Genomic DNA, 25692 nt, shown 5'->3' on the forward strand with positions numbered 1-25692 from the left:
TCAGGGGGCGGAGTGCCTGCCATCCCTCCAGCACATCACAACAAGAAGGAATGGCTTATGCTGCTGTAGCAGGACAGCTTCAGGGTAGACACCAGGCAGCACTTCCTGAAAATGCGAGGTCTCCCGAGACCTCCCTGCTGCGGTACAGGTAGTGGACGGGGGAAGGGCAGACAGGCAAGCCCAGGCACCTCACCAGTGGGGCCCAGCTTTTCCCAGGGAGGAACCCGAGGACCTGAGCGATTCCAGCCAGACTGGAGAGACTTCTGGACGGCCAGATGATGGAAATGGGGGAAGGGGGTGTGAGCTGGGGACCGGGCCTGCCTACCCTGGGAGGCAGGGGGGAGCGCTGGGCCCAGGGGTTCCCCATGTGGGGAGCTGGCCCCATGGGGTGGGGCAGGGTGGGCAGGACATGCAGCAGAGGGATCCGAGGTCCCTTCCAAGTTCAAGGAACCTCTTGGCGGTGGCTGGGGGTCTCCAGTGCTGTGAGAGGGTGTGTCACAGAGTGCCCTGACAGAACAGAATGCAAGAGGTGTGAGGTTGACCCTTCCTGTGGGAAGCCCTCCCTGACTGCTCCCTTCAGGCGCTTTTCAGCTCCCCCTCCACGGTGTGTGCCCTATCTACACAAAGGGCTCTGCAGGCCTAACTGATTTGACCCATCTCAGCCTCCTCTGGCTCTGTCCCCAGGACTGGCCCTTAGACACATTCCCTAAGCCAGAGGCCAGCCTCTTCATGCTGGCAGTGCGGAGGGGACTTACTGGGCCTGGGGCCTGGGCACCCGCCTCACCCTGGAGGCTCTGCAGAAAGGTCACCACTTCCAGATTCCCAGTGGCTTCTGCCTGTGGGAGGGAGCATGTGACCAGCAGCCAGGCCCCTGACACCCCCCACCCCTGCCACCTCCCACCCACCAGGACACCTTCCCTGGCTCTTCTCCCCCATGCCTGTGACTCCCTGTCCCCACAGCTCTGGACCCAGGGAGGGGCCTGGGATGGGAAGGGAGAGGAGGAGTGTGGGCTTTGGGGGTAGGGGTGAAGGAGAGGGAGCCAAAGGAACTGTCAGGAGGCCTTCCTGGAGGAGGTGGTCTAGGAGAGGGCAGCAGGGGCCCTGGGGCACTCACGACAAGCAGGGCACTGCGCCCGTCGTAGCCCGGGCGGCCCAGGTCAGCCCCTGCCTGCCACCAGGACTGAAGGCCTTCAAGGTCTGCTCTGGACGCCAGCCTGGGAGAGGCAGCAGAGGACGAGCTGTCAGGGCCCCGGGGCCTGTCACACAGCCAGCCCCACACAGCACCCCAGCCCCGGCCCGGGGCAGCAGGGCCAGAGTGCGGGACCCACTGGGGGCTGACCAGTGGCCTGGAGTCTGGGTTCACCCAGCGGGGGTGACCATGACTCAGGTCAAGGACACACACACACGCACACACACCTCACACAAGCGTGCACACGCACGCACGCACACCCCACAGGGAGTGCCGCATGCCGGCTTCGTGTTTCACAACACAGCCCTCCCCGGGCGGGGTCGGCAGAGGCAGGAGGGAAGTCTGCCACAGGAGATGTGGGCCTGGACTTAGCAGGCGGCGTGGCCGGCCTTGCTGGGAGAAGGACCGGGCCCACCTGCCCTAGAGAAGGAGAAGGGGCCCTCACCAGGGTCCTGCTCACACTCCCGCCCTTCTCAGAGGAGCCCACTCACCACCCGGGGGCCGAGCAGGGAAAGGGGCACACCAGCCGTGCTGACTGGGGCTGGGGGCGCTGGGGGGGCAGGGGGCTATCCCCCCAAAGGGGCCTCAGTGACTCCCTCCTGGTCAGGAAATGGCAGCAGCAGCCCCCACGGTGGCGCTGAGGGATTTCTGGGGTGAATCACGCTGGATGGCACCACAGCCCCTCCCAGACCTGTCGCCAGCCTCCCACGCCAGCTCCCACACACTGGCCTCGGAAGGGCCCCCAGATCCAGCCAGGCAGCTCGGGATGCAAGCTCCTCCAAGCAGAGTCCTGGACGCCGTGGAACCTGGCCACCACGGCCCCTCTCGGCCGTTGCCTCACCTGTCCATGGAGCCCATGAGGCCGCACAACCCTGAACCAAGCTCAGAAGTCCCTTCAGAGCCAAGGCCAGTGGTTGTGAGGAGGCCCCTCCCTCACTCGCGAGGCCCTAACACCTGGTCACATCTGAGAGTCCCCCTTCCCCTGCTGCCTGGGAAGGGTAGGGCTGGGCTGGCCAGCAGGGCTTGTGTCCCTGGGGACACTGAAGGTCAGGGTGGGTAGGCCTGAGGCTGGGGGCCAGTGGGGTCTCTCCGCCCCACCCCACATCTATGACTGGGACTCCCAGGGTCAGCTGAGGCTGGCACCGAGGCATGGGGTGGGGGAGGCGCTGGCCAGCGGGGCCTTCTTGTTGTGAGCAGACAGCTCACCCACCCCTCACTCCGAGCCCGTCATCACCCACTCCGCAGGCTTAGGGGCTCTGCCGTTCAGGGCTGCAGACTTAAGCTGCCTCCAGCACCCCTAGCGCTCGTTACCACCAATGCCCCGGCCTCGCCTCCTGGACAAGCCTCCCCTATTGTCCATCTCTCTTTCTCCAGTCCCCACCTCGGCCCTCGGTCCCAGCGTGGGGGCAGCTGGCAGGTGGCACAGAGAGACCCCAGGCAAAACAGCGGCAGAAGCACGGGGAGGGGCTGCCAGTGGACGGAGGAAGGAGCTGAACTCCGCAGCCCTGGGCCTGTCCTCTGCCCAGCCCACCGCCCACACCTCCACTACAGGCCTCCAGGGCCCCCGACTCCCCGGTACCCCAGGCTCCCCAGGCCTGCCTTGGTGTCACTCAGGGCACCTTTGAGGTCAGAGTCTCGCGAGCGCCTGGCTATGGTGTGCCGGGGCAGGACCGCCGCGGACCAGGGGCTCAGTTTACCCCATGACAGGGACCAGGCCCCACTACCGCCAGGCCTGCACCGGGGAGGACAGACTTGGGAGACCTGTCACCTTGCCTGAAGGGGGGTCAGCTCCCCTCCCCCAGCCACCCCAACCTCCAGGGCAGACTCCAGCAGCCAGGCTGGCACGGGGTGGGCTCATCTCCTCTGAAGCACCCCCCCAGCTGGCTGTCCCCTCCCGAAGGCCTGTGCTGGCCTCCCACCTCCCGGAAGCACAGGTGCACCTCAGCCTCACCTGCACAGCTCTGTCCCTGCGTCCTCCAGCTCCCCAGGGGACAGGCAGGCCCCAGCTGCCCGCAGCAGCTCAATGACACCCCAATGCCTGTCACAAGAAAGAGCGTGCTGACCGCGCTGACCGCCTACCCAGGCAGCCACTGCTCAAACGCAGGCAGCACCTCACCCCCCCAGCCCCAGCCCGGGCCAGTGCAATGCCCCTCCGTGCATCCAGGAACCTTCCCGGGACATGGCGGGTCTGCAGGGTGGGGCCGGGTCTGAGGCACCCTGGCACTCACTCCACGCTGGGGCGTCAGCCTGACTGAGCAGCTCCTGCACCCACATTGTGAGGCCTCTGCCACGGTCTCCCCTAGCCCCCACCCTAAGGGCCCAACTCACTCCCAAGGGCCCCTGGGGGCAGCCCGGCTCCACCGCACGCACCCGCTCCAGCCAAGGTTGGGCCTGGGGAAACTGAGTCAGTTGGGCCTGCACTGTGCCCTTGGAGGTGGAGTGGAGATAAGACACTGGCAGATAAAGGAGAACAGAGGATCCCAGAGTGGGCCCCAATGTCTGCGGGTTTCCAGAGGCTGACGGGCCTGGGCCAAGCCTGGAGCCACCCACAGGGGGTGTGTGGGATGGGGGTGCGTGGTCGGGGCAGGGCCGGGGTGGGGTATGGTGGGCCAGACAAGGGGACAGAATGTGCAGAGGCAGACTCTCGCAGCGTAATTGCTAACCAGGCCTCTTCCCCCGCAGTGTCCTCGGACTGTAAATTGCATGGTAACCCCACTTTTAGGAAGCCTGGGGAGGAGGGTGGGGCCCCCAGGCCTTGCCCTCCCCACCCCGAAGAGCCCTCCAGGGCACAGCAGGTCCAGGCCCAGGAGAGTGAAGCCGGGAGACCGGTTTGGGGGGGCTGTTGTGCTGGGGGGGGTCAGGGATGAGGGGGCGGGACCGGGACGGTGAGCTCATCACTCCCCACCCACGCCCAAGGACTCACAGCCTGGAATCTGCAGCCAGATCACTTCAGTCCCTCACCCCCACCCTGGGAACCCCCAGCCCCGCGCTCACAAGAGTCTGGTAAAGAGGGTGCTACCCATCATTCTCTTCACCGGGGGTGACATGCCCACCCCAGGGCTCACACCACTGGGGCACCCAGGACTTGACCCCAACAGCCTGGCCACCCCAGGCTCACACACCTCATCCTCTCTCCATGAGACTCTCAAGCACTCACTGGCAGGCCGAGTGCCCCCAGGGAGAAACCCCCAAGGAGAAGCGGGGGGGTCTGGGGACTGCTGCTAAGTAAGCCAACAAAGGATTAAACACAAGAGCTGTGACCCCCCCCAGACACACACGAGCTCTCACACCCATGTTCACGTGTGCACACACGCACACTCTGTATGGACCACGGGGAAGGAAACACCAGAGGGGCCCCACCCCACCCATAAGGTCTTCCCAGCAATTTCTAGGCCCTGTACACATGGAAGCCTCTAGAATACCGAGCCAAGCTCCATCTGAGCCCTGCCCACCTCATGACCACCTGCTCTGAGTTTCCACTGTTGGCCAGAGCGGGCGATGCCCGCCCTCGGACAGATGCCAGGCAGGACTGGGGGTGGGTGGCAAGGAGATGGGCTGCCCCAGCAGAGGACAGGGCACATTTCTCAGGCCCCAGTGCCTGTCCTCCCAGCCCCCTGCTTGCTGGGGGGGGTGGGTAAGGCTCTAGGAAGCAGATGTCCTCGGCCCCACCCAGCTCTGCCGAGCAAGCTGGGTCACCACAGGCAAACGGGCAGCCCTCTCCAAGCGGCTCTACCTAGGCGCACCGCATGTGGCACCCCAGCCCGCACACCCACTGCAGGGTGCCCCAGGTACCTGCCCTTCACGGCCAGCAGCAACGGGCTCATTCCGTCCTCATCTCGGGGGTCCACATCCACCCCTCTCCGCAGCAGCATGGTGACCGCCCCCGCCTGGCCTCCCCGGGCGGCCGCGTGCAGAGGAGTTTGACCGTTAAAGTTCTCTAGGCTCAGGTCACTGCCCTGGGGTGATGCAAAGCCCTGTCACCTGCTGAGGGAGCGCTGGGCAGGGTCAGGTAAGCCAGGGAGAGGGGATGGGAAGGGTCAGGGTGCACCCCGGGAGTGGGGCCTGGCACGGCCCCTGTGGGCCCCTTAGCTGCCTGCCAGCTGGCTGCCCAGCCTGGCACAGCAGGGCCCCAGGGAAAGGCTGTCCTGTGGGCCCCCAGGGACTGGCATGGTTGGGGCTGGTCCCCAAGGAGGGGCAGGGGCCTCACCAGCTCCACAAGTGCCTGCAACACCTCCAGGTTGCCAGCGTGGGCCGCAGCACAGGCCAGGCTAGGCACCACAGCATCCCGGACAGCATTGGCCTCCTGGGTGGAGACAACGGCACCCTGGGGTCTTCAGCACGTCTGCCCCCAGGGGCCTGAGGCCACAGTCCCACTCCATCCTTCCTAGCAGTGTGCCCCAGGGCAGGCCACCCACCCGCTGATATCCAATTCCTCAGCCGCCTCCACCACTGAGAACCCACAGACTCACAACGAGGCACACGCTCGGGGGAGCATGGGAAGGGCTGCCTCGTCCCCTCACCTGGAAAGAAGGGCACTGCTCCCTGGGCAGAGCTCCTACAGGCGGCCTGGCCCCAGCTCCAGGGATGCCGTCAGTCATCTAGGAGCTCCCCAAGACTCCAGAGGGCCGGGAATGCCAGTAGAGGCCTCCACAGGCAGCCCCACACGTGGCCCAGCCCGCCGTCAGCCCGGCACCCCCGGCGTGGCCTGACCACAAAGCTACTGCCCGTCGGCCTGCATCCCTTGAGCTATTAGGCCTGACACGGCCACCCAGTAACAGGCCACACACATCCCAGCGTCTTGTCTGACTGTGGCCTGCCCCTGGCACATGGCGGTGAACATGACCGCAGCTGTCCATGATGGATCCACCCACCCGCACCCCGCAGACGGGAAACTGCCACGTGTGGCGTGACCCTGGGGAGCACTGGGATGCCAGGCCAGGACACCTCGGCCAGAGATGGCTGCAAGGTGTGGCACCAGGCTCTAGTCACCACCGCGGGCCTAGCCCAGACCCCAGACCCTAGGCCCTGAAGTATGACCTCAGCTCCCCTGTTGCCCCCTGCACCTGGCTGGGAGGGTGAAGGCGGAGTCCCAAGGGAATGTACCCCACAGGTGCAGGAAGACCCCAGCTCCCTCTCCTTCCAGCACACAGGACAGGCAGCGTGCCCAGCCCCCCTGCGTGCTGCCCCCCATGGGCCACACGGCACCTGGGGCCAGGACTGGCAGGCAGAAGGCCCAGCCCAGCCAAGTGCAGCCCTAGATGCCCCTACATGCCCCACTGGTGAGGGAGCCACATTCTGCCTGCTGTCCACGTGCTGCAAAGACTCCCCTCAACTGTCTCGGCTGCTCCGCAGGTGCTGCTCCCTGCCTGAATCCTGAATCCTCTCAAGTCGTCCCTGCTATGACCTAAGCCCTCCAGCTGGGTCCGGAACCAGGGCATGCCTGGTGCTTTCCCGTTCGCGTGCTAGAATGGTGGCGGCCACAGCCGGTACCCGACATGTCCAGCAGGGACCTGCCCCTCAGGCCCCCGTGCACACACACCCCCACACCCTTGGCAGTACCTGGCTCAGAGTGAGGAGCTGGGCAACCCCCCGGCCCAGCGTGCTGTGACTCAGTGAGGGCCAGCCCTCGGCCCCCGCAGGCAGCGTCATCTCCCCCCGAAGGTCCCTGGCCAGCAGCTGGGGGAGGAGAACACAGCAAGCCAGGAATGCTCTGCTGCCTGCCCAGGCACCCCCAGGGCAGGCGGTGAGGGCTGCCCTGGGCCCAAAACCCCTCAGTTCAGGCTCCGCCCCCCAGGCCTGAGCTTGACCCCAGCCAGGTCCCTGCAGGCCCACCCCACCCTCCACTAGCCCGGCGTCACCCAAGGACCCTGTGGCCTCTGCCCAGGCTGGCTGTGTCTGAGACCCCCCTGGGAAGGCTGGGGGATGAGGGACTACCCTAGGAGCAATCTGAGGGGCCTTGGCCTGTGCCAGACCACAACACCCCGAGACAATGGAAGAGTGGGGAGTCTGAGCTTGGGGTTAGCAAGGGGAGAGGGAGCCCAGGCCTCAGAGCCAGTCCTGCGCCCCCAGTGAGGAGGCCCCGGATCTCTGCCCCCTTTTCAACCCAGGGACACACCCACTGGGCTGGGCCCCACCATCTGCCCAAGTCACTCCCTCGCCATGCCCCAGGGAGCCCTGTGACACGTGCCCCCACACCCACAGCCCGAGGGGCCTGGGCCCGAAGCCCAGGGGTGTGCACCTCCTTCCTGCCGTCCAGGCTCAGCCCGGGCTGGCCCAGCACATAGGACAGCTTGGCCAGGGCGGCCTCCGATGTCATGTCGGAGCCGGAGACGATGCCAGCTCCTGCCATGGCCTGGGGGGAAAGGGGTGCGAGCAGAAAATGGGGTGCAGGGTCACAGGGCCTGTGCCCTCCCCCTCCAGGTGCCGGTTCCCCGCCCCCACCATGCCAGCTGCGTAGTCGGAGGTCACAGCACCCTGCAGACAGTGAGTGCAGTTGACGATGACGAGGCCTCGCTCAGCCGCGGCCTGCAGCTCCCGCAGCAGGTCCGGCTTGGTGGGCCCGTTGCCTGAGCCGAACGTCTCCATGACCAAGCCCTTCAGGGGGGGCTGCAGGAAGGCCCGGACCTGCGGGGCTCAGACACGGGTAGGGAGGGCCTTGGCCTCCTGCTCCAGCAGTGGGAACCCACAGGCTTGTCCTGAACCTTCGTTCGACCACGGCAGAAGCAGCCTGGTCGCACCCAGGATGCCCTGACCCCGAGCAGGCCACACGGAGAGCCCTGAGGGTCTGCTCCCCACCTCGTCCTCCCAGGAGACACCTTGTCCCCTTTTAAGGGTTTAAGGCCGTGGTCAATGTGGTCACGATCAGAACACCCCCTCCACACCGCTCCCAGCCCTGCGGCCCCCAGTCCAGCCCCTTGGCCCTGCCCTGTCTGAAAAACAGCAGGGGAAGCTCCCAGCAAGGCAGTATTTGGGGAAAGTGCCCCACAGCTGAACGCACGTACAGGGTTCCAAGTCAGCCAGGGGCGCCGTCCCCCACATCTTGCCTGGCCACAAAGCTCCTCTCAGAAGACAGACGACAGGGTCTTGGGGCCACCTCACACGTGGGTGGTCCCCAAGGAGGGACACAAGCCTCCCAGCTCAGCAGTGCCCTGTGCTGGGCAGTGCCTCTGGCGTGGCCCAGAGGCCCCATATCTGTCTGTGACCCTGCCATACAGCTGGGAGCCCAAGGGCTGAGCCCCTGGCCCGGGCAGTGCTTCAAGGCAGGCACAAGCACCTCCCCTTCTGGCAGTGTCCCCTGTCGGAGCCCTCACCCCTCACCGAAAGGTTTCTCCAGCAAAGGCCAAAGGTGACTGCATACCTGTCCCTGGTAGACATCCAAGAATGGGGAGACTGGACACCCAGACCCACTGCAGGCCAGTGCTTGCCACCGGCAGGCCCTGCCCCATGGCCCAGGAGCCCACGGAGACCGGCAACAGCCAGCCCCCTGGCGTCCTTCCCCCTGCCCAAGCCAGCTCTGCGACTCTTCATTTCCCCAGCTGTGGGTGTTCTGGAAATCTCATGAGAAACCAGGCTGGGACTTCACAGCCCCAGCATGATTTTCCCAGAGCATGGCAGCCTCGTGCTGCGACCTCTGGCCATGACCAACGTAAGGCCTCCTCAGGCCAGGACCCACCCCGTGGTGAGAGCATGGCATGTGGGCTCCCTGCACAGCTCCGCTACCAGTGAGAGCTCCTGGGCCCTCATGTGCAAGACCAGCCCTCCCTGGAGCAGGCCTCCCTTGAAACCCCAGGGCTCCTGCCCATGAGCCGGCGTCCAGGGGCCGTGCAGTCCCGCCCCAGGGCCCACAGAACTGCCTCCGACTCAGGGTCTCTGCCTTCCGAAGGGCCTGGGGAGGAAAGGCCATCACGGACCCTCAGCCTGCGAGGGACACAGAGCCCTGGAGTTCATGAGGGGATGGTGTTGTGGGGGCTTGGGGGCCGGGCCTTGTGGCCCCCCCGGCTCGCAGGAGCAGCGTCCCGCACGGTCTCGGGTCCGGTCTCTGGGAAGGCCGGGCCTGTTCACTTGAGCTCTCAGGCCCACCTTTCCTACCTAGCCTTCTGCAGTGCTGGGTATGTCTTGCTCATGCGCCACATACTGCGAAACGCCTGTCCTAGGCCCGGCCAGAGATGGGCACGGGGGACACACGGTGAAAAGACCACCCCGCTGTCCTTAGTGCACTCTGAGGGGATCAGGTCCCGGTCCACAGACTGTGACCCAGAGCTCAGGGGCAGCCCATGCCAACGCCTACCCTGTGTGTGGGGACGTCCCCGTGAAGCCACCTCTGTCCACACAGAAGAGGGGCCACGGTGCCCGGCTGCTCACAGCATGAAAGCAAGTGTCCTCCAAGCTGGGGAGCCGGTGGCCCCAGCTCCCTGCAGCCTGGGAGCGCCTCTGAAGCGGCACCAGCAGCCCCCACCTGGCCCTCCAACCCCTAGGTGTGCTTGCCGCTCAGACACCCTCTGTGTAAGGAACCACACGGCACTGAGCCCAGTTCACAAGTCAGGACAGAGTCGGGCCTTGTGGCCCCCCCAGTGGCAGCGGGTGGCTGAGGGGCCTCCAGCAGGGAGCAAACAGAGGCCCGCCTGGGCAGCCACGAGAGAGCGCAGTCTCAGGGCCATGCCCCATCGGCCCCGGAGGAGCCCTGGACCGGGAGCCGTGAGTCCACCAGCATCCGCGGGGTCAAGCCCACGTTGCAGATATGGTAAGATGGGCCCCGAGGCCTCAGCTGAGGAGGTGAGGGAGGGGCTGGAGGTCCCGGGGACACACGCAGCTTCGGTCCCTAAAGGGGTCAGCCTCGGCCGTGAAGGCTGAGGGGCGTTGTACAGTCGCTGTCCCCCGCGTGCCCGGGCCTGCCGTGGGGTGGGTGACGGGAAGGGGCAGTGCAGGGGACAGGATGGGAAGGCAGGTACCGGGGAGCCACAGGGTGCATGGGGAGCGTGGAGGGCGTGCAGGGCTGGGCCGGTTCCCTACCAGGGCCGCGGGGATCCCGGGGTAGAGGCGCAGCAGGCCCACGTCCCGTTCCATGCAGCTGTGCACCACCAGCGGGGCCTTCCCCCGGGCCTTCCGCACCAGCTCCCGGTTGACTGTGAGGGCAGAGGCGCACATGTGGGACGTGCGGGCCACCAGGCAGCCAAGACCCCCAGGCCGGCTCCTCTGGCCCCGCTCCCAACGCAAATCCTGCCTGCCTTCGGCTTGGTCCTGGGAGGGCTGACGCTTGTGCACGGAGCCCAGGGGGCAAGGAGGACCCCACAGGGACGGAGTCCTGACCGCACAGGAGTGTGCAGGGAAGGTGGAGGAAAGGGCTCCAGGAGCGCCCCCCAGGCCCTGTGCAAAGTGGAGGGGCAGATATTCAGGGCCAGGGCCCCTTCAACCTGCCATACGGAGGAGCCCCCCAGAAGGCCAGTCTCCCCAGAGGTCAGAAGGTCACTGCTCTGCCAGGCCCTGCCAACAGAGGCCTCCCCACCTTCCTGTATCACTCTTGGAGAAGGGGCTGGGCAGCAGGGCCTGCCTGTGAGCCCTCAGGAGCCCTGAGCCGAGCACAGGACCCCACTTTCTCAATCCTGGGCACAGGGCAGCCCCAATGGGGGCGGAGACGGGGGCGACGACTGACCCTTAAAGCCTATCCAAGGTAGCAGGTACCATATCCAGCACAGGGAAACTGAGGCCCAGGGTGGGGAAGGGCCACCAAGGCTGCCCATCCAGTTAGGTACAGAGCCAGGACGAGAATGGGGCGAGGCATCTCCAGGACTCTGGCCTGGGGCTCCTCCCGGGGAGGGGTGGGCTGAGCCTGCCTGCCTCCTGCTGTTGCCACCAGAGCAATCCATGTGTGGTAATAAACCAGGAAACATTCCAGACACACACTGCCCCCTCGTGCTGCATCCAAGGGGGTGCTGGGGGATGGGCAGCAGGAGAGGCCCGCAGCATCAATCAGCAATGAGAGGCGTCCTTTCATTTAGGGCTGTGCGCCCCATCTGGGCGAGCAGATAAGCCGGTGGTGGGTGGGGGTGCTGCTGCCACACAGGAGTTATGGCCGCAGAGGGGGTTACGGAGACAAAGGGAGCCCACCCCCCCTCCCTGTGTGCTTGGGCCATGCCCCCGAGAGCCTGTGGAAGCCCACGTCCTTTCCCCCCCAGGAGCTGGGACAGGAAGGAGGGACGGTAGCATGGGGCGCGCCAAGCCCAGGCCAGCTCCCCGCACAGATCCCCCGACACTCGGTGTGGAAGCCTGAGCTGCCCCCGCACAGAGGGCCCCTGGGCTCCGTGTGTCCTTACAGCCCCTCTTGACCCCCAAGCCCCTGTCTATGCCGGCCTCCCAGAGGGAAGTAATAAGGCAAGGAGAGGATGACTCTGCTGGGCTGGACGGGCTGTGTCATCCTCCGCCACCCCCAGCAGGACAGCGGGGGAGAGGGGAGCCCCTGCTAGCCCAGGCACCATCAGCCGTGCCCCCCCTCCCTGCCACATCCTGGGCAGAGCCCGGCCGGGGGCCTGACAGCAGTGCCGGGGCAGGCGGGGCCAAACATTCCCACACTCTATGGGCACGGGCCGGCAGGAGGCCATCCGTGGGGGCCCTGGGCCTGGGGCTCCAGGGGTGGCCTCTCCCCTCAGGGCCGGCCTCAGTCCTGCACCCTGGAGCCCCCCCCGGGCCTAGCACAGCACAGACCGAGCCCTGCTGGCCACAGGGAGCTGCTCGGCGCCTGCCGGCCTGGTGCGTCCCCAGAAGCTCCGCTCCTGAGCCCCGGATGAAGCGTGACTCAGTCCCCATGGGGAGCCAGGCTCGGAGTGGGCACCGGCCGCGGTGCGGAAGGGGCTGAGCAACGCCATCCCCCATGGCAAGGAAGCCCACCTGCCCCCCTGCACCAGCGCGTGCGCCCCCTCCTCTGGGCACTCTGGGCAAGCACGTGGACCCCCCTCCCTGGGGCCCCTGGAGCCCTGGGCATGTGAGTTGTCTTACAGCCCCTGGAAGACACCCGTAGGCGGAGCTGGGGGGAGGGGGGCAGGGGGATGCAGGATAAGACCACCAGAATGGGAGTCAGGGCTTGGGCTGAGCCAACACCTCACCGTGTGGCCCTCCCTGCCTCTGTGGCCCACCCTCCGGTCTCCTGCCAATCCGGCTGGCTGAACCGCCTGGCAGAGGGCCCAGGCAGCAGCCAGGTCCTGTGCACCCCATGCTGGGGTTCCCATGTCCTGTGCGTCCCATGCTGGGGTTCCCATGTCTCTGTGTCCTATGGGGATCCAAAAGCACTGGGGGCTTTCAGAGTCATGCAGCCAGCCTGCCTGTCATCTGCTCTCTGCGGACGGCCCAACAGCTTGGCCAGAGCGCTTCCCTGCTCTGAGTCCCCATCAGCAGTCTTCCCAGAAACCCTCTTGCCCTGCAGCCCCTGCCCGGCACGGGCACATCCCAAGACGCTCTTGGCCCTAGGAGGTCAAGGCCCACCCACAGCCCCCTCCTCCCTTGGTCTTGATCTCTTCCTCCTTCTGGGGACGCAGAGGCTGCTGCACGAGGAGACCCCCAAGGGCTCTTCCCGTGCCAGTCTCCTGGAACCGCCCCTACGGCCCAGCCCTGGCCCCGGGCAAAAGCCAGCCGTCCAACCATAACAGCCACCTTGGTCCTGCTGGTGCTGGGTTCCCGAATTCCGAGTCCCGCAGATGCAAGCCCGCCTCCCCATGCCGTGGTGAGCCCACCTGGAGCAGGGCTGCAAAGCCCTAAAACCCCCCAGAGGGAGACTGGTTCTGCCAGGTCCTGCAGCACCCCGCCCCAAGGGGTTTCCGGGACAGGATCCCGCAGCTGGTGGGGTGGGGACAGATGCCCTCAGACAGCAGGGAGTGGGAGTGGAGGGGCTGGCTATGGGCGGAGTGGAGCCAGGACACACGGGGCACGGCAGGAGGGCGGACATCCTGGGTGGAGAGATGGCAGCCCTGGAAGTGACTCCCCCCAGGGTCAGGGAGGCCTGAGGTCTGGGCTAGCAGCCCTGGCTGAGAGCAAGGTCAGAGACAAGGAGAGGAAGGGGCTCCCTAGAGGCTAGGCTGCCTGCCAGGCCCAGGAGGAAGAGAAGTCCTGGCAAGTCCCAGAGAGGAGGTCGGAACATAGGAACCACATCCCAGGGGGACCAAGGTGTGTGGCAGGGTCACAGACGGTCACAGAGAGGGACTCCTGGGCTCGGGGTCACGTGGCTGGGGGGGAGGGGTGGGGACACATGAAGGGCAGGTCCCCCAACTCTGTTCCTCCTCTGCTCCTGTCCCCAGGCCCTGGGCGAGGGCTACCTGCTGGGACCTCCCACCTTGGTGGCCCAAGCAGGCCGCCCTCTCCGAGCAGCCCCTGACTTCGCAGCCCAGGGCAGAACGAGCGCTGTGCTCACTCCCAATTCACGCAGATGGTCCTCAACCCCAGCCGCTTTCCCGGCCCCAGCTCCCTGCACAAAGCCAGGGCAGGGGCTGACCCTGCTCCCTGCCCCACTTACTTGTGACGTCAGTGCCCACGACTGCCAGAGGGGGCAGGTTGGGGGAGCAGAAGGCCGCGAACCTGTGAGAGTCCACCTTGGTGACCCGATTGCCCCGAAACAGCTGATTCTGGAAGAATAGGCAGACCTGCAGGACAGGGGAGAGGCAGTGGCTCAGCACTGGGGAGCCCCTGTGCCCTCCAGCTTCCCCCCTGCCATCAGCAGAGCGCCCACTGCAGACAGCCCGCAGACACTACTGACGACTGCTCCAGCAGAGCACCTGCCTACCCTGCCCCCTCCCGGCAGGGGCCTGGGGAGAGCTGGGGCTGGGCAGGGGTCCGGTCATGCGAGGGCCCTGCCACCTCCGTTTCCACCTGCCCACTGCCCCCACCCCTGCTCCCCAGGGAGCCCCTGGTGAACTCAGCCCAAGGGTGCAGAGAGAGACCCCTTCCCATAATGGCGGGGTCCCAGCAGGCCCTGCTCCAGAGCTCGGAGGGTGGGGGTTCTCGTTCTGCCCCCCATCTTGGAGCTGCTCTAGCTGTTCTCCTGGAGAGGGGCGGGGGGCACAGTGGCACCGCACTTCAGTGATGCCCCCTCCCCCGGGTGTGTGCCCACCTCCCAGCATGGGGTCCCCTGCAATGTGAGGGGGTCCTGTAAGGTCTCCGTGTGCCCGCACGTGAACGGGGAGGTGCTGAATAGGGAAAGCCAGCCCCCCAGCTGTGCCGGGTACGGCCAACTTCTACAGCAACGTCCACGTACACACAGGTGGTGCGGACACGTACAAGACACGTAATCTGGGGGCGCCTGGGCGGCTCCCTGCTCAGCGGGGGTCTGCTTCTCTCTCTCCTTCTGCCCCTACCCCAACTCGTGCGCGTGTTCTCTCTCTCAAATAATAAATAAAATCTTTAAAAAAAAAAAGACACGTAATCTGAAAGAAAACAGAGCACGCCGTTAACAGCAGCATCTCTGGGACGTAAAACGTGGATGCCTTTGTTTCCTTCCGCTTTCTTTATTTTCCGAGCTTCTCTATGGCGACAACGCACGTCACTTGTACGGCGAAAGGCAGATCTTCAAAACCCTGCCTGACCCTACACCTGCGCATCCCACCTGAGGGTCCACCCAAGCCCCTGGCTTGCGCTCCTGAGGCCAAGCCCCCCGCCCCCCACACCAGGAAGGGGGAGGGTACCTCGGGGATCGCATACTGGCCGGCCATGAGCAGGGCCCCCAGCAGGTTCTCCCGGCCATCGTTCCACAGGGCATGGATGGGCACCTGGGGGGAGGCCCAGAGAGTCACGCAGCCCCAGATGGTGGCATCGGTGGGAAGCATGAAGAGAGGGACAAAGACAGGGCAGCTGGACAAGGCTGACAGCAGGCCACACACCCACCCGGGACATCAGAGCCGGCACCACCAGGACCCAGGCGCTGCCCGGCCTGGCCAGGCAGCACACACCGACAGGCGCTGCCTCGGGGAGCCACGGGGCTGAGAAAGAGGCCCGGGGTCTGGCCTGGGTCCCCCATAGTGCTGACTCCCCCTGTGGCCTCAGGGAGGCCCTCATGCCCACTAGCCAGCCTGGGACATTACCTGGGCACCAGTGAGGATGACGGGTTTCTGCAGGTTCTCCAGCACAAAGGAGAGCACGGAGGCCGCAAAGGCCATGGTGTCAGTGCCGTGGATGACCACGAACCCATCATACTGCCCGTAGTGTCTCTGCGGGGGCAGCACGCTTAGGCCTCCTCCCAGGGACGGGCCTCTTCCCCTGGGAAAGGCGCCCAGCTGGTCCCCTCCAGGGGAAGAAAGGAAAGGGTCCCAGATGCAGAGGGAGGGAGTCGGGGAGGCACCGGTGGGATCTGGGTCACTGCTGGCCAGGAAGGCGCTCTCTGGAAAGCAAGTCCCCGCCTGGAGTCCCACTCACTCCTCCCTGCTCTCCCCACACCCAGGACAGTTTCCGTTCCTGACTGCATGAAAGACACGGCCTGGGGGAGGTGGGGGTCTCCGGACATTCTCCTAGGATCACAAGGTCCACTCTAGACTTCTGGCCAGCCTCTCCCCCAGCCGATGCCCAGCGAGAGCTCCCAAGAACACTGGTCAGTTGGAGGACTACAACAGAACTCAGCTCAGGACCCCTGGAGAGCCCCGTGCTGTGCGACCACAGCCTCCAGGGCAAGTGGCTGCAGGGGGAGGGGGCTGTGAGCCCATGGCCCCGCGGAGAGGGCCAAGCGTGGACACAGCAAAGGGCACGAGGCACAGATGGCACTGGGAGCTGGCAGGTGATCTGGGACGCTGACTGGAACAGGACCAGGCAGGAGGGCAGGACGCTGGTGGGCAAACATGGGGAAGAGTCCTTCCAGGTACAGCAAAGGCTAGAAGGCCTCCCAGGCACACTGGCCACCTCAGCAAGGACATCCTCTGGCCACCACCTACAAGGCAGCCAAGGCTGGGCTTTGGAGGGTGCCTGCCCCAGGCTGTGGATGCAAGGTGCACAATTCTGGGAACCAAAGGGGCGAGCCTCTCCTGAGGGGATCATCCTTCTTGGCCGGTTGAAAGACCAAGCCAGGCTGACCCTGGAACTGCGGTTGCTGAGCCGGGCCGTGGGCTGGGGCACCCTCTGCTGGCCATACAGGGCACTGCCACAGGCAGGGGCACAGGGCCCGGAAGGCTCTTTGAGTCTGCATGGGGCTGGACACTGTGCCCAGGACAGCAGTCCTGGGAACTCAGCAAAGCAGTCAGGCCCCAACCAGAGGACGCTGCTGGCCACACAGCAGGGAGACTGCCCCAGACTATGGCCATGGACAAGCCCACTGTCAGCCAGTGGGCTCATTCAGGGACATAAGGACCAGGCCCAGGACCACACCCTGTCCTGCTCACAGTGAGATGGGATGGGGCCCAGGAAGCTACTGTCCACCAAGCAGAAGAACACGAGCGTGTGGCTGGGGCCAGCCCCCAGCTGCAGGGAAGGGGAGCCTGTGGGAGGAGCCTCCGAGGCTTCTTAAGGGAGGCAGGTGAGACTTGGAACTGGAGAAGGTGCTGGGAGGCCATCAGGTAACAGGGTCAGGCTTGTGCACGAGGAGGGCTGGTGGCGATGAGGTTAGGCAGATTAGAGAGGAAAGCTGACGGAGGGGCACTCTGGCAGCAGGTAAGGGGTCCACACTGGATGCTGTAAACCATGAGACCTGCACCTGTGCCTTTTATGGGCCCCAAATCCACTAAGTCCCAACCTTCAGGGTGAGCATGGTGGGGTGAATAGAGAAGGGCAGGCCAGGCTTGGAGCCTGTCAACCTTCAGGGAAGCGGTGAGCATCCCAGCCCAGGATACTAACCAGGACATTTCCTCACCAGGAAAGTGGACACGGCCTTCCCTGCCCACCCTCTGCTGGCAGGGGGTAAAGGGCCTCAGGAGCCTTGCAGCTGGGATGTAACCCGAGAGTCCAGCATTTTCCTGAAGCTGCCATTTCCCGACGCTCCCAAGTCTCCGGCCAGGAAGGCCGACCCCACAACCACAGACCCCAGTGGAGGGCTTCTGCGTCACTGGCCCTGCCCGGCCCACCAGCCCCGCCCACGCCCCTGGTCCCACCCAGAACCCCAGCCCTGCCCACACTCCCAAAGTACCTCGATGGTCTGGGCGATCTGAACCCACTCAGTGATGGTCATGTCACTGGAGTCAAATAGGGGTTGGCACTCCAGCACCCTGTAGATGACTCTCTGGTCGGGGCTGGCGGGCCTGCAGGAGGCAGAGCAAGGGCTCTGGCTCTGCCCCCTCCTCCCCTGGCCGCTCTGTCCCCCCCACCCTGCCGGCCCCTGCACCCAGGGACCTCTCAGTGGGCTCTACATACCCACAGTCTCTCAGCATCCCGAGTACAGGGCCCAGCCTCCCTTCCCCCCGGGGTCGCCAGGAACAGGGACCTTGGTCCACAGGAGGGTTCAAGGATGGGGCAGGACAGGCCACTCCCTAGCAGAACCAGCTCTGAGAGGGAGGCTGGGTGAGAGGAAATCTCTGGCAGGAGGAGCTCAGAGACCAGGAGGGGGACTCTGCTCTCAGTCTGACAGCGTGAAGGGACCAGGCAGCCTTGGCTGAGAGCTAAGAAACAGAGGGGCCCTTACACTAGGGGGAGGCAGGGCTACCCAGGGCTAGCCCTTGCCTCTCTTGATGGGCTCGGGTCCACATGTGGCTGGGGACCCCCAAGGAGTCGGGAGTCCAAGGCTCACTTGAAAGGGGGCTGTCGGTCAACTCCAAAGCCATGAAAGCTTGAGAGAACAGTGGTGACCACAGGCTCCTCGAACCCTGCTGGGGCCATCCCGTCTCAGGACAGCTCTACCCTGATGACAGCTGGTCGTCATCCCCGCCTGGGACCCCACGGAGCCCACACTCACGGCAGCACCAGCGTGTTCTCAGGGAGGCCACAGGCCCGGGCGTGCTCTTCATCATGGAACATGGGCAGCGTCCTCAGGACAGCAGCCAGACCGCTCCCAGGGACGAGCACTGTAGGCAGAATCCATGTTGGGGGCAGGGTGGGGTCAGGGGCCAGCAGCCACTGCCGACTCCTGCAACCACGGGCTCCTCCTTCCTCATCAGGACACTTACCCAGTATGCTGGGGGCCAGGCCCGGGCAGGGGCCAGGGGTTTGTGGGGGGACAGAATCTGGGGCCCTGGTGAGGATGGGCAGCTATGCTGCATCTGGACCTGAGGGCTTCCCGTGGTGGAGCCAGTGTGGCAGGGCTGCCCCAGCTCACCCCATCTCCAGGGGAGCCCACACTCCTAGCTGAGGTTCAGGACCCAGGTCCTCTCCCACCTTTTCTGGAAATGCAGCCCAGCCCACCCACCCTTCTTCTCCCACGTCCCAGAATGCCCACACTAACTCCTGCCTGCAGACAAACTGTTGGCTCTGCCTCCAAGTCCTTGGCCCGTTGCCCTTCAAACCCAGCAGGTGCTTCACCCCAGCTCAGGTCACCACCTCCAGGAAGCCCTCCTTGATGTCCAGGCCCTGCTGCCCTTCCCCTGTACTCCCCAGCTGCCTTTGCTCCCTCACTAGACTGTGTGCAACCCTCCACGATGCAGCCCAGGCCCTCTGCCTGCAGCCTCCGTGTCCCAAAAACACGCATCTAAGGCACTGGGCAGAAATGGTGTTGTGTTTTAAGAAAACCCTAAAAGGTCATACTAGTGTTTCCTAGAAACAAGCCTTGGCAGAGGCTCCCAGGCATCAAGGTCCTGGCATTTTATTTCTACCAGCACTGTGCCCTCGGACAAGTCAGCTAACTTCTCTGGGCGTCTCCCACGTGCCTGGCTGTGCTGGGCCCTGGACATGGTGACGAGGTCAACAGGGTCCCGCTCCTCGAGAAACATCCTTCGCTGAAACAAGTAAGACTTTCCAGACCAGGGTCGGTGGTCGCTCCTGGCCTTCGCAGGCTCGCAGGCCTGTCTGCCTCCCACTGCTGCTCAGCACCCCTTCCTCATCTCACACCTGCCGAGGGGTCAGGAGTCGGCTGGGCTGTGACCTCCCTGGCGGTGCCGGTGGGCTACCGGCTTCCCGCGGCTGCTTAGCACACGGCCCCAAACAAGCAGGGCACGGAAGCAGTACCGGTTTGCTACCACCCAGTGCCTGTGGTCAGAAGCCTGGCAGACCCGGGGTCTGCATTCCTCACCCACTCACTTTGCTCAGGCTGTCTCCCCGCCCCAAAACCCCCTCGGTTCGTCCACCTGCTAAATCCCAGGCCCCAGCTCCGCCAGTGCCCTGGCCAGCACGGGCACACTGGCCCCGTGGCCATTGGTGGATGTTTGTGGTGCCACCTCCCCAGCCAGAGAGGGAACCCCAGGAGCATTCTGAACAACACTGCCCCCACCCCGCACGCAGCCCCAGCAGGAGCTCCACACATGTTTGCTGCAGGAGTAAACCATGCGGGTGAGAAGCCTCACGCCAACGGGGCTGAGCAGACGGAGGGGACATCAGCGCACGACTGCCAGGCTGACCACACGCCCAAGACCCCAAAGCATGACCAGGACATGTGCCCGCCTCCACAAAGGTCGACTCAGCAGTCCTGCCAGCATGGAGGACAGACCCTCAGATCCCAGGCACTGAGGAAGGCTCATGGCCACCCGGCCACCCCGCCCAGGTCGCCAACCTCCCGCACTCCAGCCGCAGCAGGCTGGAAAGCAGCCCCAAAGATGTCCACATCCTGATCCCCAGGACATGTGAGTGTGGCCTGAATGCAAAGTCTTCGCAGGCGTGATGGAGTTACGGGTCTGGAGGTGGGGATGTGACCCTGGATTACGCAGGTGGGCCCTCAGTGTCCTTTTAAGAGGGAGTAGAGGGAGACTAGACACAGGGAGGAGGCGGCCACATAAGGATCGGGCAGAGAGAGGCATGAAGACTGCAGTGGTCCGGCCACAGCCAATGAAGCAGGAAGGACAGACCCTCACTGCCCGAGGTCAGACACCTGCCGACAGCACAGGGTTGTAGGCCCCGCGCCTGCTCAGCTGTTGGAACAACCCCAGGAAACTCACACGGCCACTTTCCACGGCAGCCTCTTGTGGTGGGTGGCACAGGGGTGTCTGCAAAGCTGGGGGTCCATGTGCGGGGCAGGCGAAGTGAGGATCCACTTGGTTTGGGTTCCAGGGGACATGCATACGATGTGGGGTGGTCGCCTCCACCCACAGCCAGGCGATTGCTGGCCGTCGGTGGGGCAGTGCCTGCCATGGATGTCTTGTTGCCCCGAGGTGGGGAGGGGCGGGGCGGGGCCACAGCGCCCCCAAAAGGACAGGACCCTGCTGTCCCCACCCAGGGAGCACGTGGGCAGCACAGGCCAAAGTGGCCCAAGAAAAGTCCGTGTTCTCCTGTTCTCTCTGCAAAACCCTGCAGCCGCGTCGTCCTAGCAAAAGAGCTTGGGGAAACGTGCAGCCAAAAAATGGGGGGGCAGCCATCAGAGAGTGTCAGCAAGTTAATGCGCGAAACAGTTCTCTGGGTTTTTTGATATTCTTGGCTTTTTAAAACTGGTGATTATGATTTTCTTAATTGTTTCAAGTAAATGTCCACTTTCACGTTGAATTCTGATTTTGTAAATTGTATTTTTCTCAGTGAGGCCCCCCCAGCCTCCTATAAAACCAGCACGTGGCCTCGTCCTTGGGCCACGAAGACAGGCGGCCAGTCACCGGCAGAGGACACTGCTCAGCTCCCGCCAAACCCCTCGTCTGTAAGGGACAGTTTGCGTCCTAGGACTGCTGGTCCCCCTAGAACCACCTATAGCTTAGGCTCCAAAAATGTGAATTTTTGAGCATGTGAAACCACATTCAGGAAGGAGGTCCAGGCCGAGGGCCCAAATGCCTTACTCTGGCGACCAAACGGCTGTGGACGTCGCCCCTGCCCACATGGAGTGCCTGCAGGACCACCTGCGACCCTCCGGGCTGTCCCGGCACCTTCAGATGCCTGGCCCCAAAGCTCGGCTCACCCCGCTCTGTGTGCAAATGCCTGTGAGGGCCGCTGGGCCGGGGGCAAGCGGCTTGGGGCTCCTCGGTTCCTCGGCCGTGTGGCAGGAGCCCCGATGCTGCTGAGCCTTGCGCTTGGGGTTATCATCTGACTCACCTTTCATGACACCCCTGACCTGTGACATCTTTGCTGAACTCAGAGATGGGACAGGTCAAGGGGTGTCCCTAGCTGCCAGGGCCTTTGCCCTCCACTTGCTGTTCTGACCTTTGGCAGGCTCAGACACACGGCGCGGTGTGCCCCCCAGGCCACTGTTTACCAGGCACAGAAACACCAACAGTGACGATCCAAACAGCTTTGCCGTGGCTGGTCACCGCCCCTCGCCACCCTCAGGAGGCTGGAGCCCCGTCCGCAGTGCCGGTTGAGTTAATCATTGATGCTGGTTCCCGTCGGAGTTCCGGGGAAGGGCCTGGAGTCCCAAGTTCAACAACCCCAGCAGGGTTCGGAAAGGGTGGGGGCCTGGCTCCTCCATCCATCCCCATCTTGCTCTTGCCTTGGCCTGGGGTGCTGCCCTGGTCCCTGGACAGCTTTTCACTCCACACACATTTTTAGCCAAAAAAGCCAGCAGGAGATGTGTGTCGCTCAAGAACACAGAGTCAGTCACGCACTAGGGCAGGCCCCAGCACCCTCCTGGTGTCAAGGGCTGGGGGTCAGGGGTTGCACAACGCGAGAGGGACAGCAGGGAACAGATCCCACGCCTCTTCCTCCTTTGTCCTCTGGGGCTTAAGCCACGGGCTCCCTGAAGTCTTCCTGAAGTGGGAGGACTGGCAGCCGCTGTGGGGACAAAGCAGGCCACACAAAGGCAAAGCCCTCAGCCAGGAGCCAGGAGACGCAGCCGTCAGACAAGGCGCCCCTGCCCCGGGACGGGAGTGGCTGCCCGTCCACCCGAGCTCAGAAGACCCACCTCCTCGCCGGCAGGACAGGCTGACTGCTCTGAGCTGCTTCTGAGCACAAGACGGTGCCTGCCCACCTCACCTCCACCAGGCCCGTAGGCCCCAGTGCCAGAGCGGGCTCCGAGGGATTCTGGAAGATGCTTTCCCGTCTGGAAGCCGACCCTCACAGCCTGTCTTTCTGGAGTCAAGGTCTCTAGTTCACCTTTCTGAGCACGTGAGTTTGCGGTTCTGGGAGAAGCAGCGCAGGTGGGAGCGAGCCACAGGCCCCCGCAGAGGACCAGGGCAGGGAGGCACCACGCTGTGCTGGTGGGAGAGGGTCGGAGCCCACCTGTCCCCGCAGCCCAGACCCTTGGAAACTATGTGTTGAGCTCAACAGAATCGCAGCTGGCCACGTGCCAAGCCTGGACAGGCAGCATCCAGGGTGGGCTCAGGGCATCTCCCCTCTGGGCCCAGCCTCCCCCTCCCGGCCCTTCCCACTGTCTCCCACCTCGGTCCAGCCCTTGTGCCCTCAAGCAAAGCCTGGAGCCAGACACAGGGTCCTGCTCCGACAGGCGCCCAGAGCCCTGCAGCTGCTCAGCAGACGGCCTCCGTGACCTTCATCACGTGCTGCTGCTGGCTGAAGGTCAGCCTGGCCTGTGAGGGTCAAGGGACCACCGCGCCCTGCAGGTGGAGTGTCTGCCGGGGCCTCCAGGCTTCAGAAGGTCACCCATGGACTAACCGGGTCGGAGAGGCAGAGGGCACAGCAGCAGCGGGCAGGCTCCTGGCAGCCCAGGGAGGGGCCGCTGGCAGGTGGGCGGATAACCACGTCCCCTGTGCTGAGCCCTCCAGGACCGGACTCTCTCTACACTGGCCTGAGTCCTGCAGCCCAGCACGGCGTGGGCCTCCAGGAATGTCCAGACTGGCTGCTGGTGTCGCAGATGGAGTAATGGGGACAGAGGATGGACACGCAGCGGCTGGAGCCCCGAGAAAGCACAGGGGTGTCTCAGCCGATGCTTCCGTGGAGGGCTCATCCCAGCCCGCCTGGACATCACGGAACCAGGAGGCACCTTTGTGGCAGGGACATGCAGTCTCCCACTCTCCCAGGAATGCCAGAACAGATACTGGCATGCAGCCCTCCTCTTCGCACCCCGTCGAGGCCCCAGGCTCCCCCAGAGCAGGTCCCTCCCTGCCGGTGCTCAGCCTCTGCTGATGGCATCCCCTCCAGCACCCTGGCCCAGGCCCTCCCCCCACAGCAGCTGCCACTGCCACAGGGGCAAAGACAAAAGTGCAACTCCCCAAAGCCACCTGCTGCCTCTGATCACTCCCCAAAAGTGTGTGCCTGCGGCTGCCGGGAGCCCCAAAGTTTGCAACTACCTTGGGGAAGGGGTGGGGTCACACCACCACCTCTAACGGTTGGAGGGGGATACTGGACAGCCGCCACACACCTGCCCACCGTCCGGTTTGTCCGGGGAAGGGGGGGAGGGGTGGGACAGAAGCTGCGGGGCCCCCGGGGGAGGGGTGCCAGCTACAGCGCGGGGAAGAGGGGCTGAGCGCGGCCCCAGAGGGCTCCCAGGGCCTGGCCGTGGCCTGCGAAAGGTCACTGGGCAAGAGAATGACCCCATCCCCCCAACCCCGCCAACTCACCGCCCTGCTCGCTCCGCATGCCGATAGTACCGCCGGTGTAGACGGCCAGGAGCCGCCGTTCGGGCCCCAGCGCACGCGCCATGCCGACCTGGGGGGGGGGGGAAGGACTGAGGGGACCGAGGGGAGGTGGCGGGCGCGGCGAGGGCAGCCCGGGGAGGAGAGGGCGTCCACTAGCCTGGGGGCAGTGCTTGTGGCGTGGAGACGTGGAAAGCTAGGTGCGCCCCGGAGGCGGCCGGTCCGTCCGGGGGCGGGGCCTGTTGGGGCGGGGGGCGGAGCCTGAGCAGCCCTGGGCTGTCGGACATCAGACCGGAGCAGTGGCCCCGGGTGTTGGAGTGGCTGGGACATGGGACACAAAAGCCACGTGCCTTACGATTGGCCTGGAGGACCCCCGGCGCAGAATGGGGGCTGCCCTCCCCTCCCAGGCGGCGCCCACAGAAGTCGGTGCTCCAGCAAAGCCAGCGTTGTCGACCACACCCGCAGTGCACTCCCTGGCGCGGGGGGGCGGGAGGCAGAGACCCCCTCGCCCACTCACACAGGCGCAGGAGAAGGGAGGGAGGGGACCCCTGCAGGACTAGAGCCCACCCCACCACCCCGCAGTCCTGGAGGGCAGGGCCGGCTGGGGAGCAGGCTTATCTCCGATGCTGGATTCACCCGGGCCAGCACCCTGACTGCGGACCCTGCCCGGCTTGGGGGGAGGACTGCATTGTCTCCACACAGAGCCCAGCGACCCCCCCCCCCAATCTGATTTCCATTCCAGGGAAGCTACTTTGACAACTGCCAACAATGCAAAAGTAATCCCTAAGTGCAAGCCAGTGAATTGTCCCGCCTGCTCAGGCTGGGGGTTTCAAGAGCAGAAGCAGCCCCACCTTCCTGGAGGCTGAAGTCTGAGATCAAGGTGTCCACGCTAGTTTCCGAGGCCTCTGCCCGGGTCCCTCTGCCTGACTCCTGGGTCCAGATCTCTTCTTACGAGACACCAGTCACCCTGGATTTGGACGTGAAGTATTTTACCCTCATCCCCCCTTTAAGGCCGGTCTCCAAATAGTCGCCTTCTGAGGGGCTGGGGGTCTGGGTTCACCATGTGAATTTGGGAGGGACACAGTCCCCCAAAAACCTGGTTTCCCACCATTTTCTGGTTCCTGTCACTGTTCTGGGTCTGCTGTGTCTGTTCTTGGGCGGCTCCTCTGGGCCGTCCTGACACCTGCCACTCGAGGAAGCTCCTCGGTCACCCTTTCAGGAAGCCACCCCTTAACCCGCCCACCAGCACCCTGGACATGCCAGGACACGGAGTTTGGGGCCAGGCAGGCCTTCTCCGGCAATCTCCCAGTGGCGGCCTCTCTTCCAGGGTTCGGTGTCAACCGCGCGAGAACCAGGGACTGCTGTGGCCTCTGCGGGCTCCAGCTGGGCCTCAGGCAGCGTAGCGGCCCTGCCGCACTCCCTTCCTGTGCTGCTTTCATTGCAATTTGGATACAACTACTGACGTCTACACCATTGTTAACCATTTTCAAAACAGATTTTATGTTTTTTTAAAGATTTCTTTTTAGAGGGTGCGTGAGGTGGGGGAGGGGCAGAGGGAGACTCTACAGCAGACACCCGGCTGAGCACAGAGCCTGACGTGGGGCTCGATCTCACAACCCCAAGATCACCACCTGAGCTGAAATCAGGAGTCGGGTGCTTTAACTGTCTGAGCCCGTGAGGTGCCCTGTGAACCATTTTTGTGGGACGTGCGAGGGCCTGCTGTGGGCCTCTCCAGGCACTGAGGACATGACCCCGGTCCTCCTGGAGCTCACCTTCCAGTGCAGGGCCAGCAGGAGACACCTGGTGGTGACAGTGCTGTGGGGAAATAAGGAAACAGGGTGGCAAGGGGTCATCTGTCTGAAGAGCTGACGTGTGAGCGGTCACAGAGCCTGCTGGGCAGAGAGCGGCAGGCCCAGGGCCCCAGGCAGGAAGGAACCTGGGGATCTGCACTACGCCCGGGAGGTCAAGGGAGGGCCCTCTGAGGGAGGGAACACTAGCTTCAGGGCCAGGTGAGGACTTTGGATT

The 25692-nt window shown here is 64.6% G+C and overlaps 1 protein-coding gene across 1 annotated transcript; it reads right to left on the bottom strand.

The window, feature by feature from the left end:
* Positions 1–23734, bottom strand: ASPG (asparaginase). Its single transcript, XM_040641239.1, has 16 exons — positions 23653–23734; positions 18033–18141; positions 17271–17382; positions 15247–15372; positions 14851–14934; positions 13686–13812; positions 10199–10311; positions 7631–7813; positions 7428–7541; positions 6749–6865; positions 5397–5492; positions 4982–5145; positions 3141–3227; positions 1115–1214; positions 756–836; positions 1–105 (listed from the first exon to the last, which is right to left on the bottom strand). The coding sequence occupies exons 1-16, from the start codon at positions 23732–23734 to the stop codon at positions 1–3; spliced, it is 1800 nt and encodes a 599-aa protein (XP_040497173.1).
* Positions 23735–25692: the final 1958 nt, after the last annotated feature.

The sequence above is a fragment of the Ursus maritimus genome, unplaced genomic scaffold (genome assembly GCF_017311325.1).
Source record: "Ursus maritimus isolate PB19 unplaced genomic scaffold, ASM1731132v1 scaffold_25, whole genome shotgun sequence".
Taxonomy (NCBI): Eukaryota; Metazoa; Chordata; class Mammalia; order Carnivora; family Ursidae; genus Ursus; species Ursus maritimus.

Bases quoted from the DNA above. Each gene is read 5' to 3' on its own strand.
- ASPG (XM_040641239.1), bottom strand. From the start codon at position 23,734: ATGGCGCGTGCGCTGGGGCCCGAACGGCGGCTCCTGGCCGTCTACACC. The intron at 14,935-15,246 runs GTAATGTCCCAG...GCCTCCCCCCAG, and splicing joins TCATCCTCACTGGTGCCCAG to GTGCCCATCCATGCCCTGTG. The intron at 106-755 runs GTAAGTCCCCTC...TCGCATTTTCAG, and splicing joins GTGCCCAGGCCCCAGGCCCA to GAAGTGCTGCCTGGTGTCTA.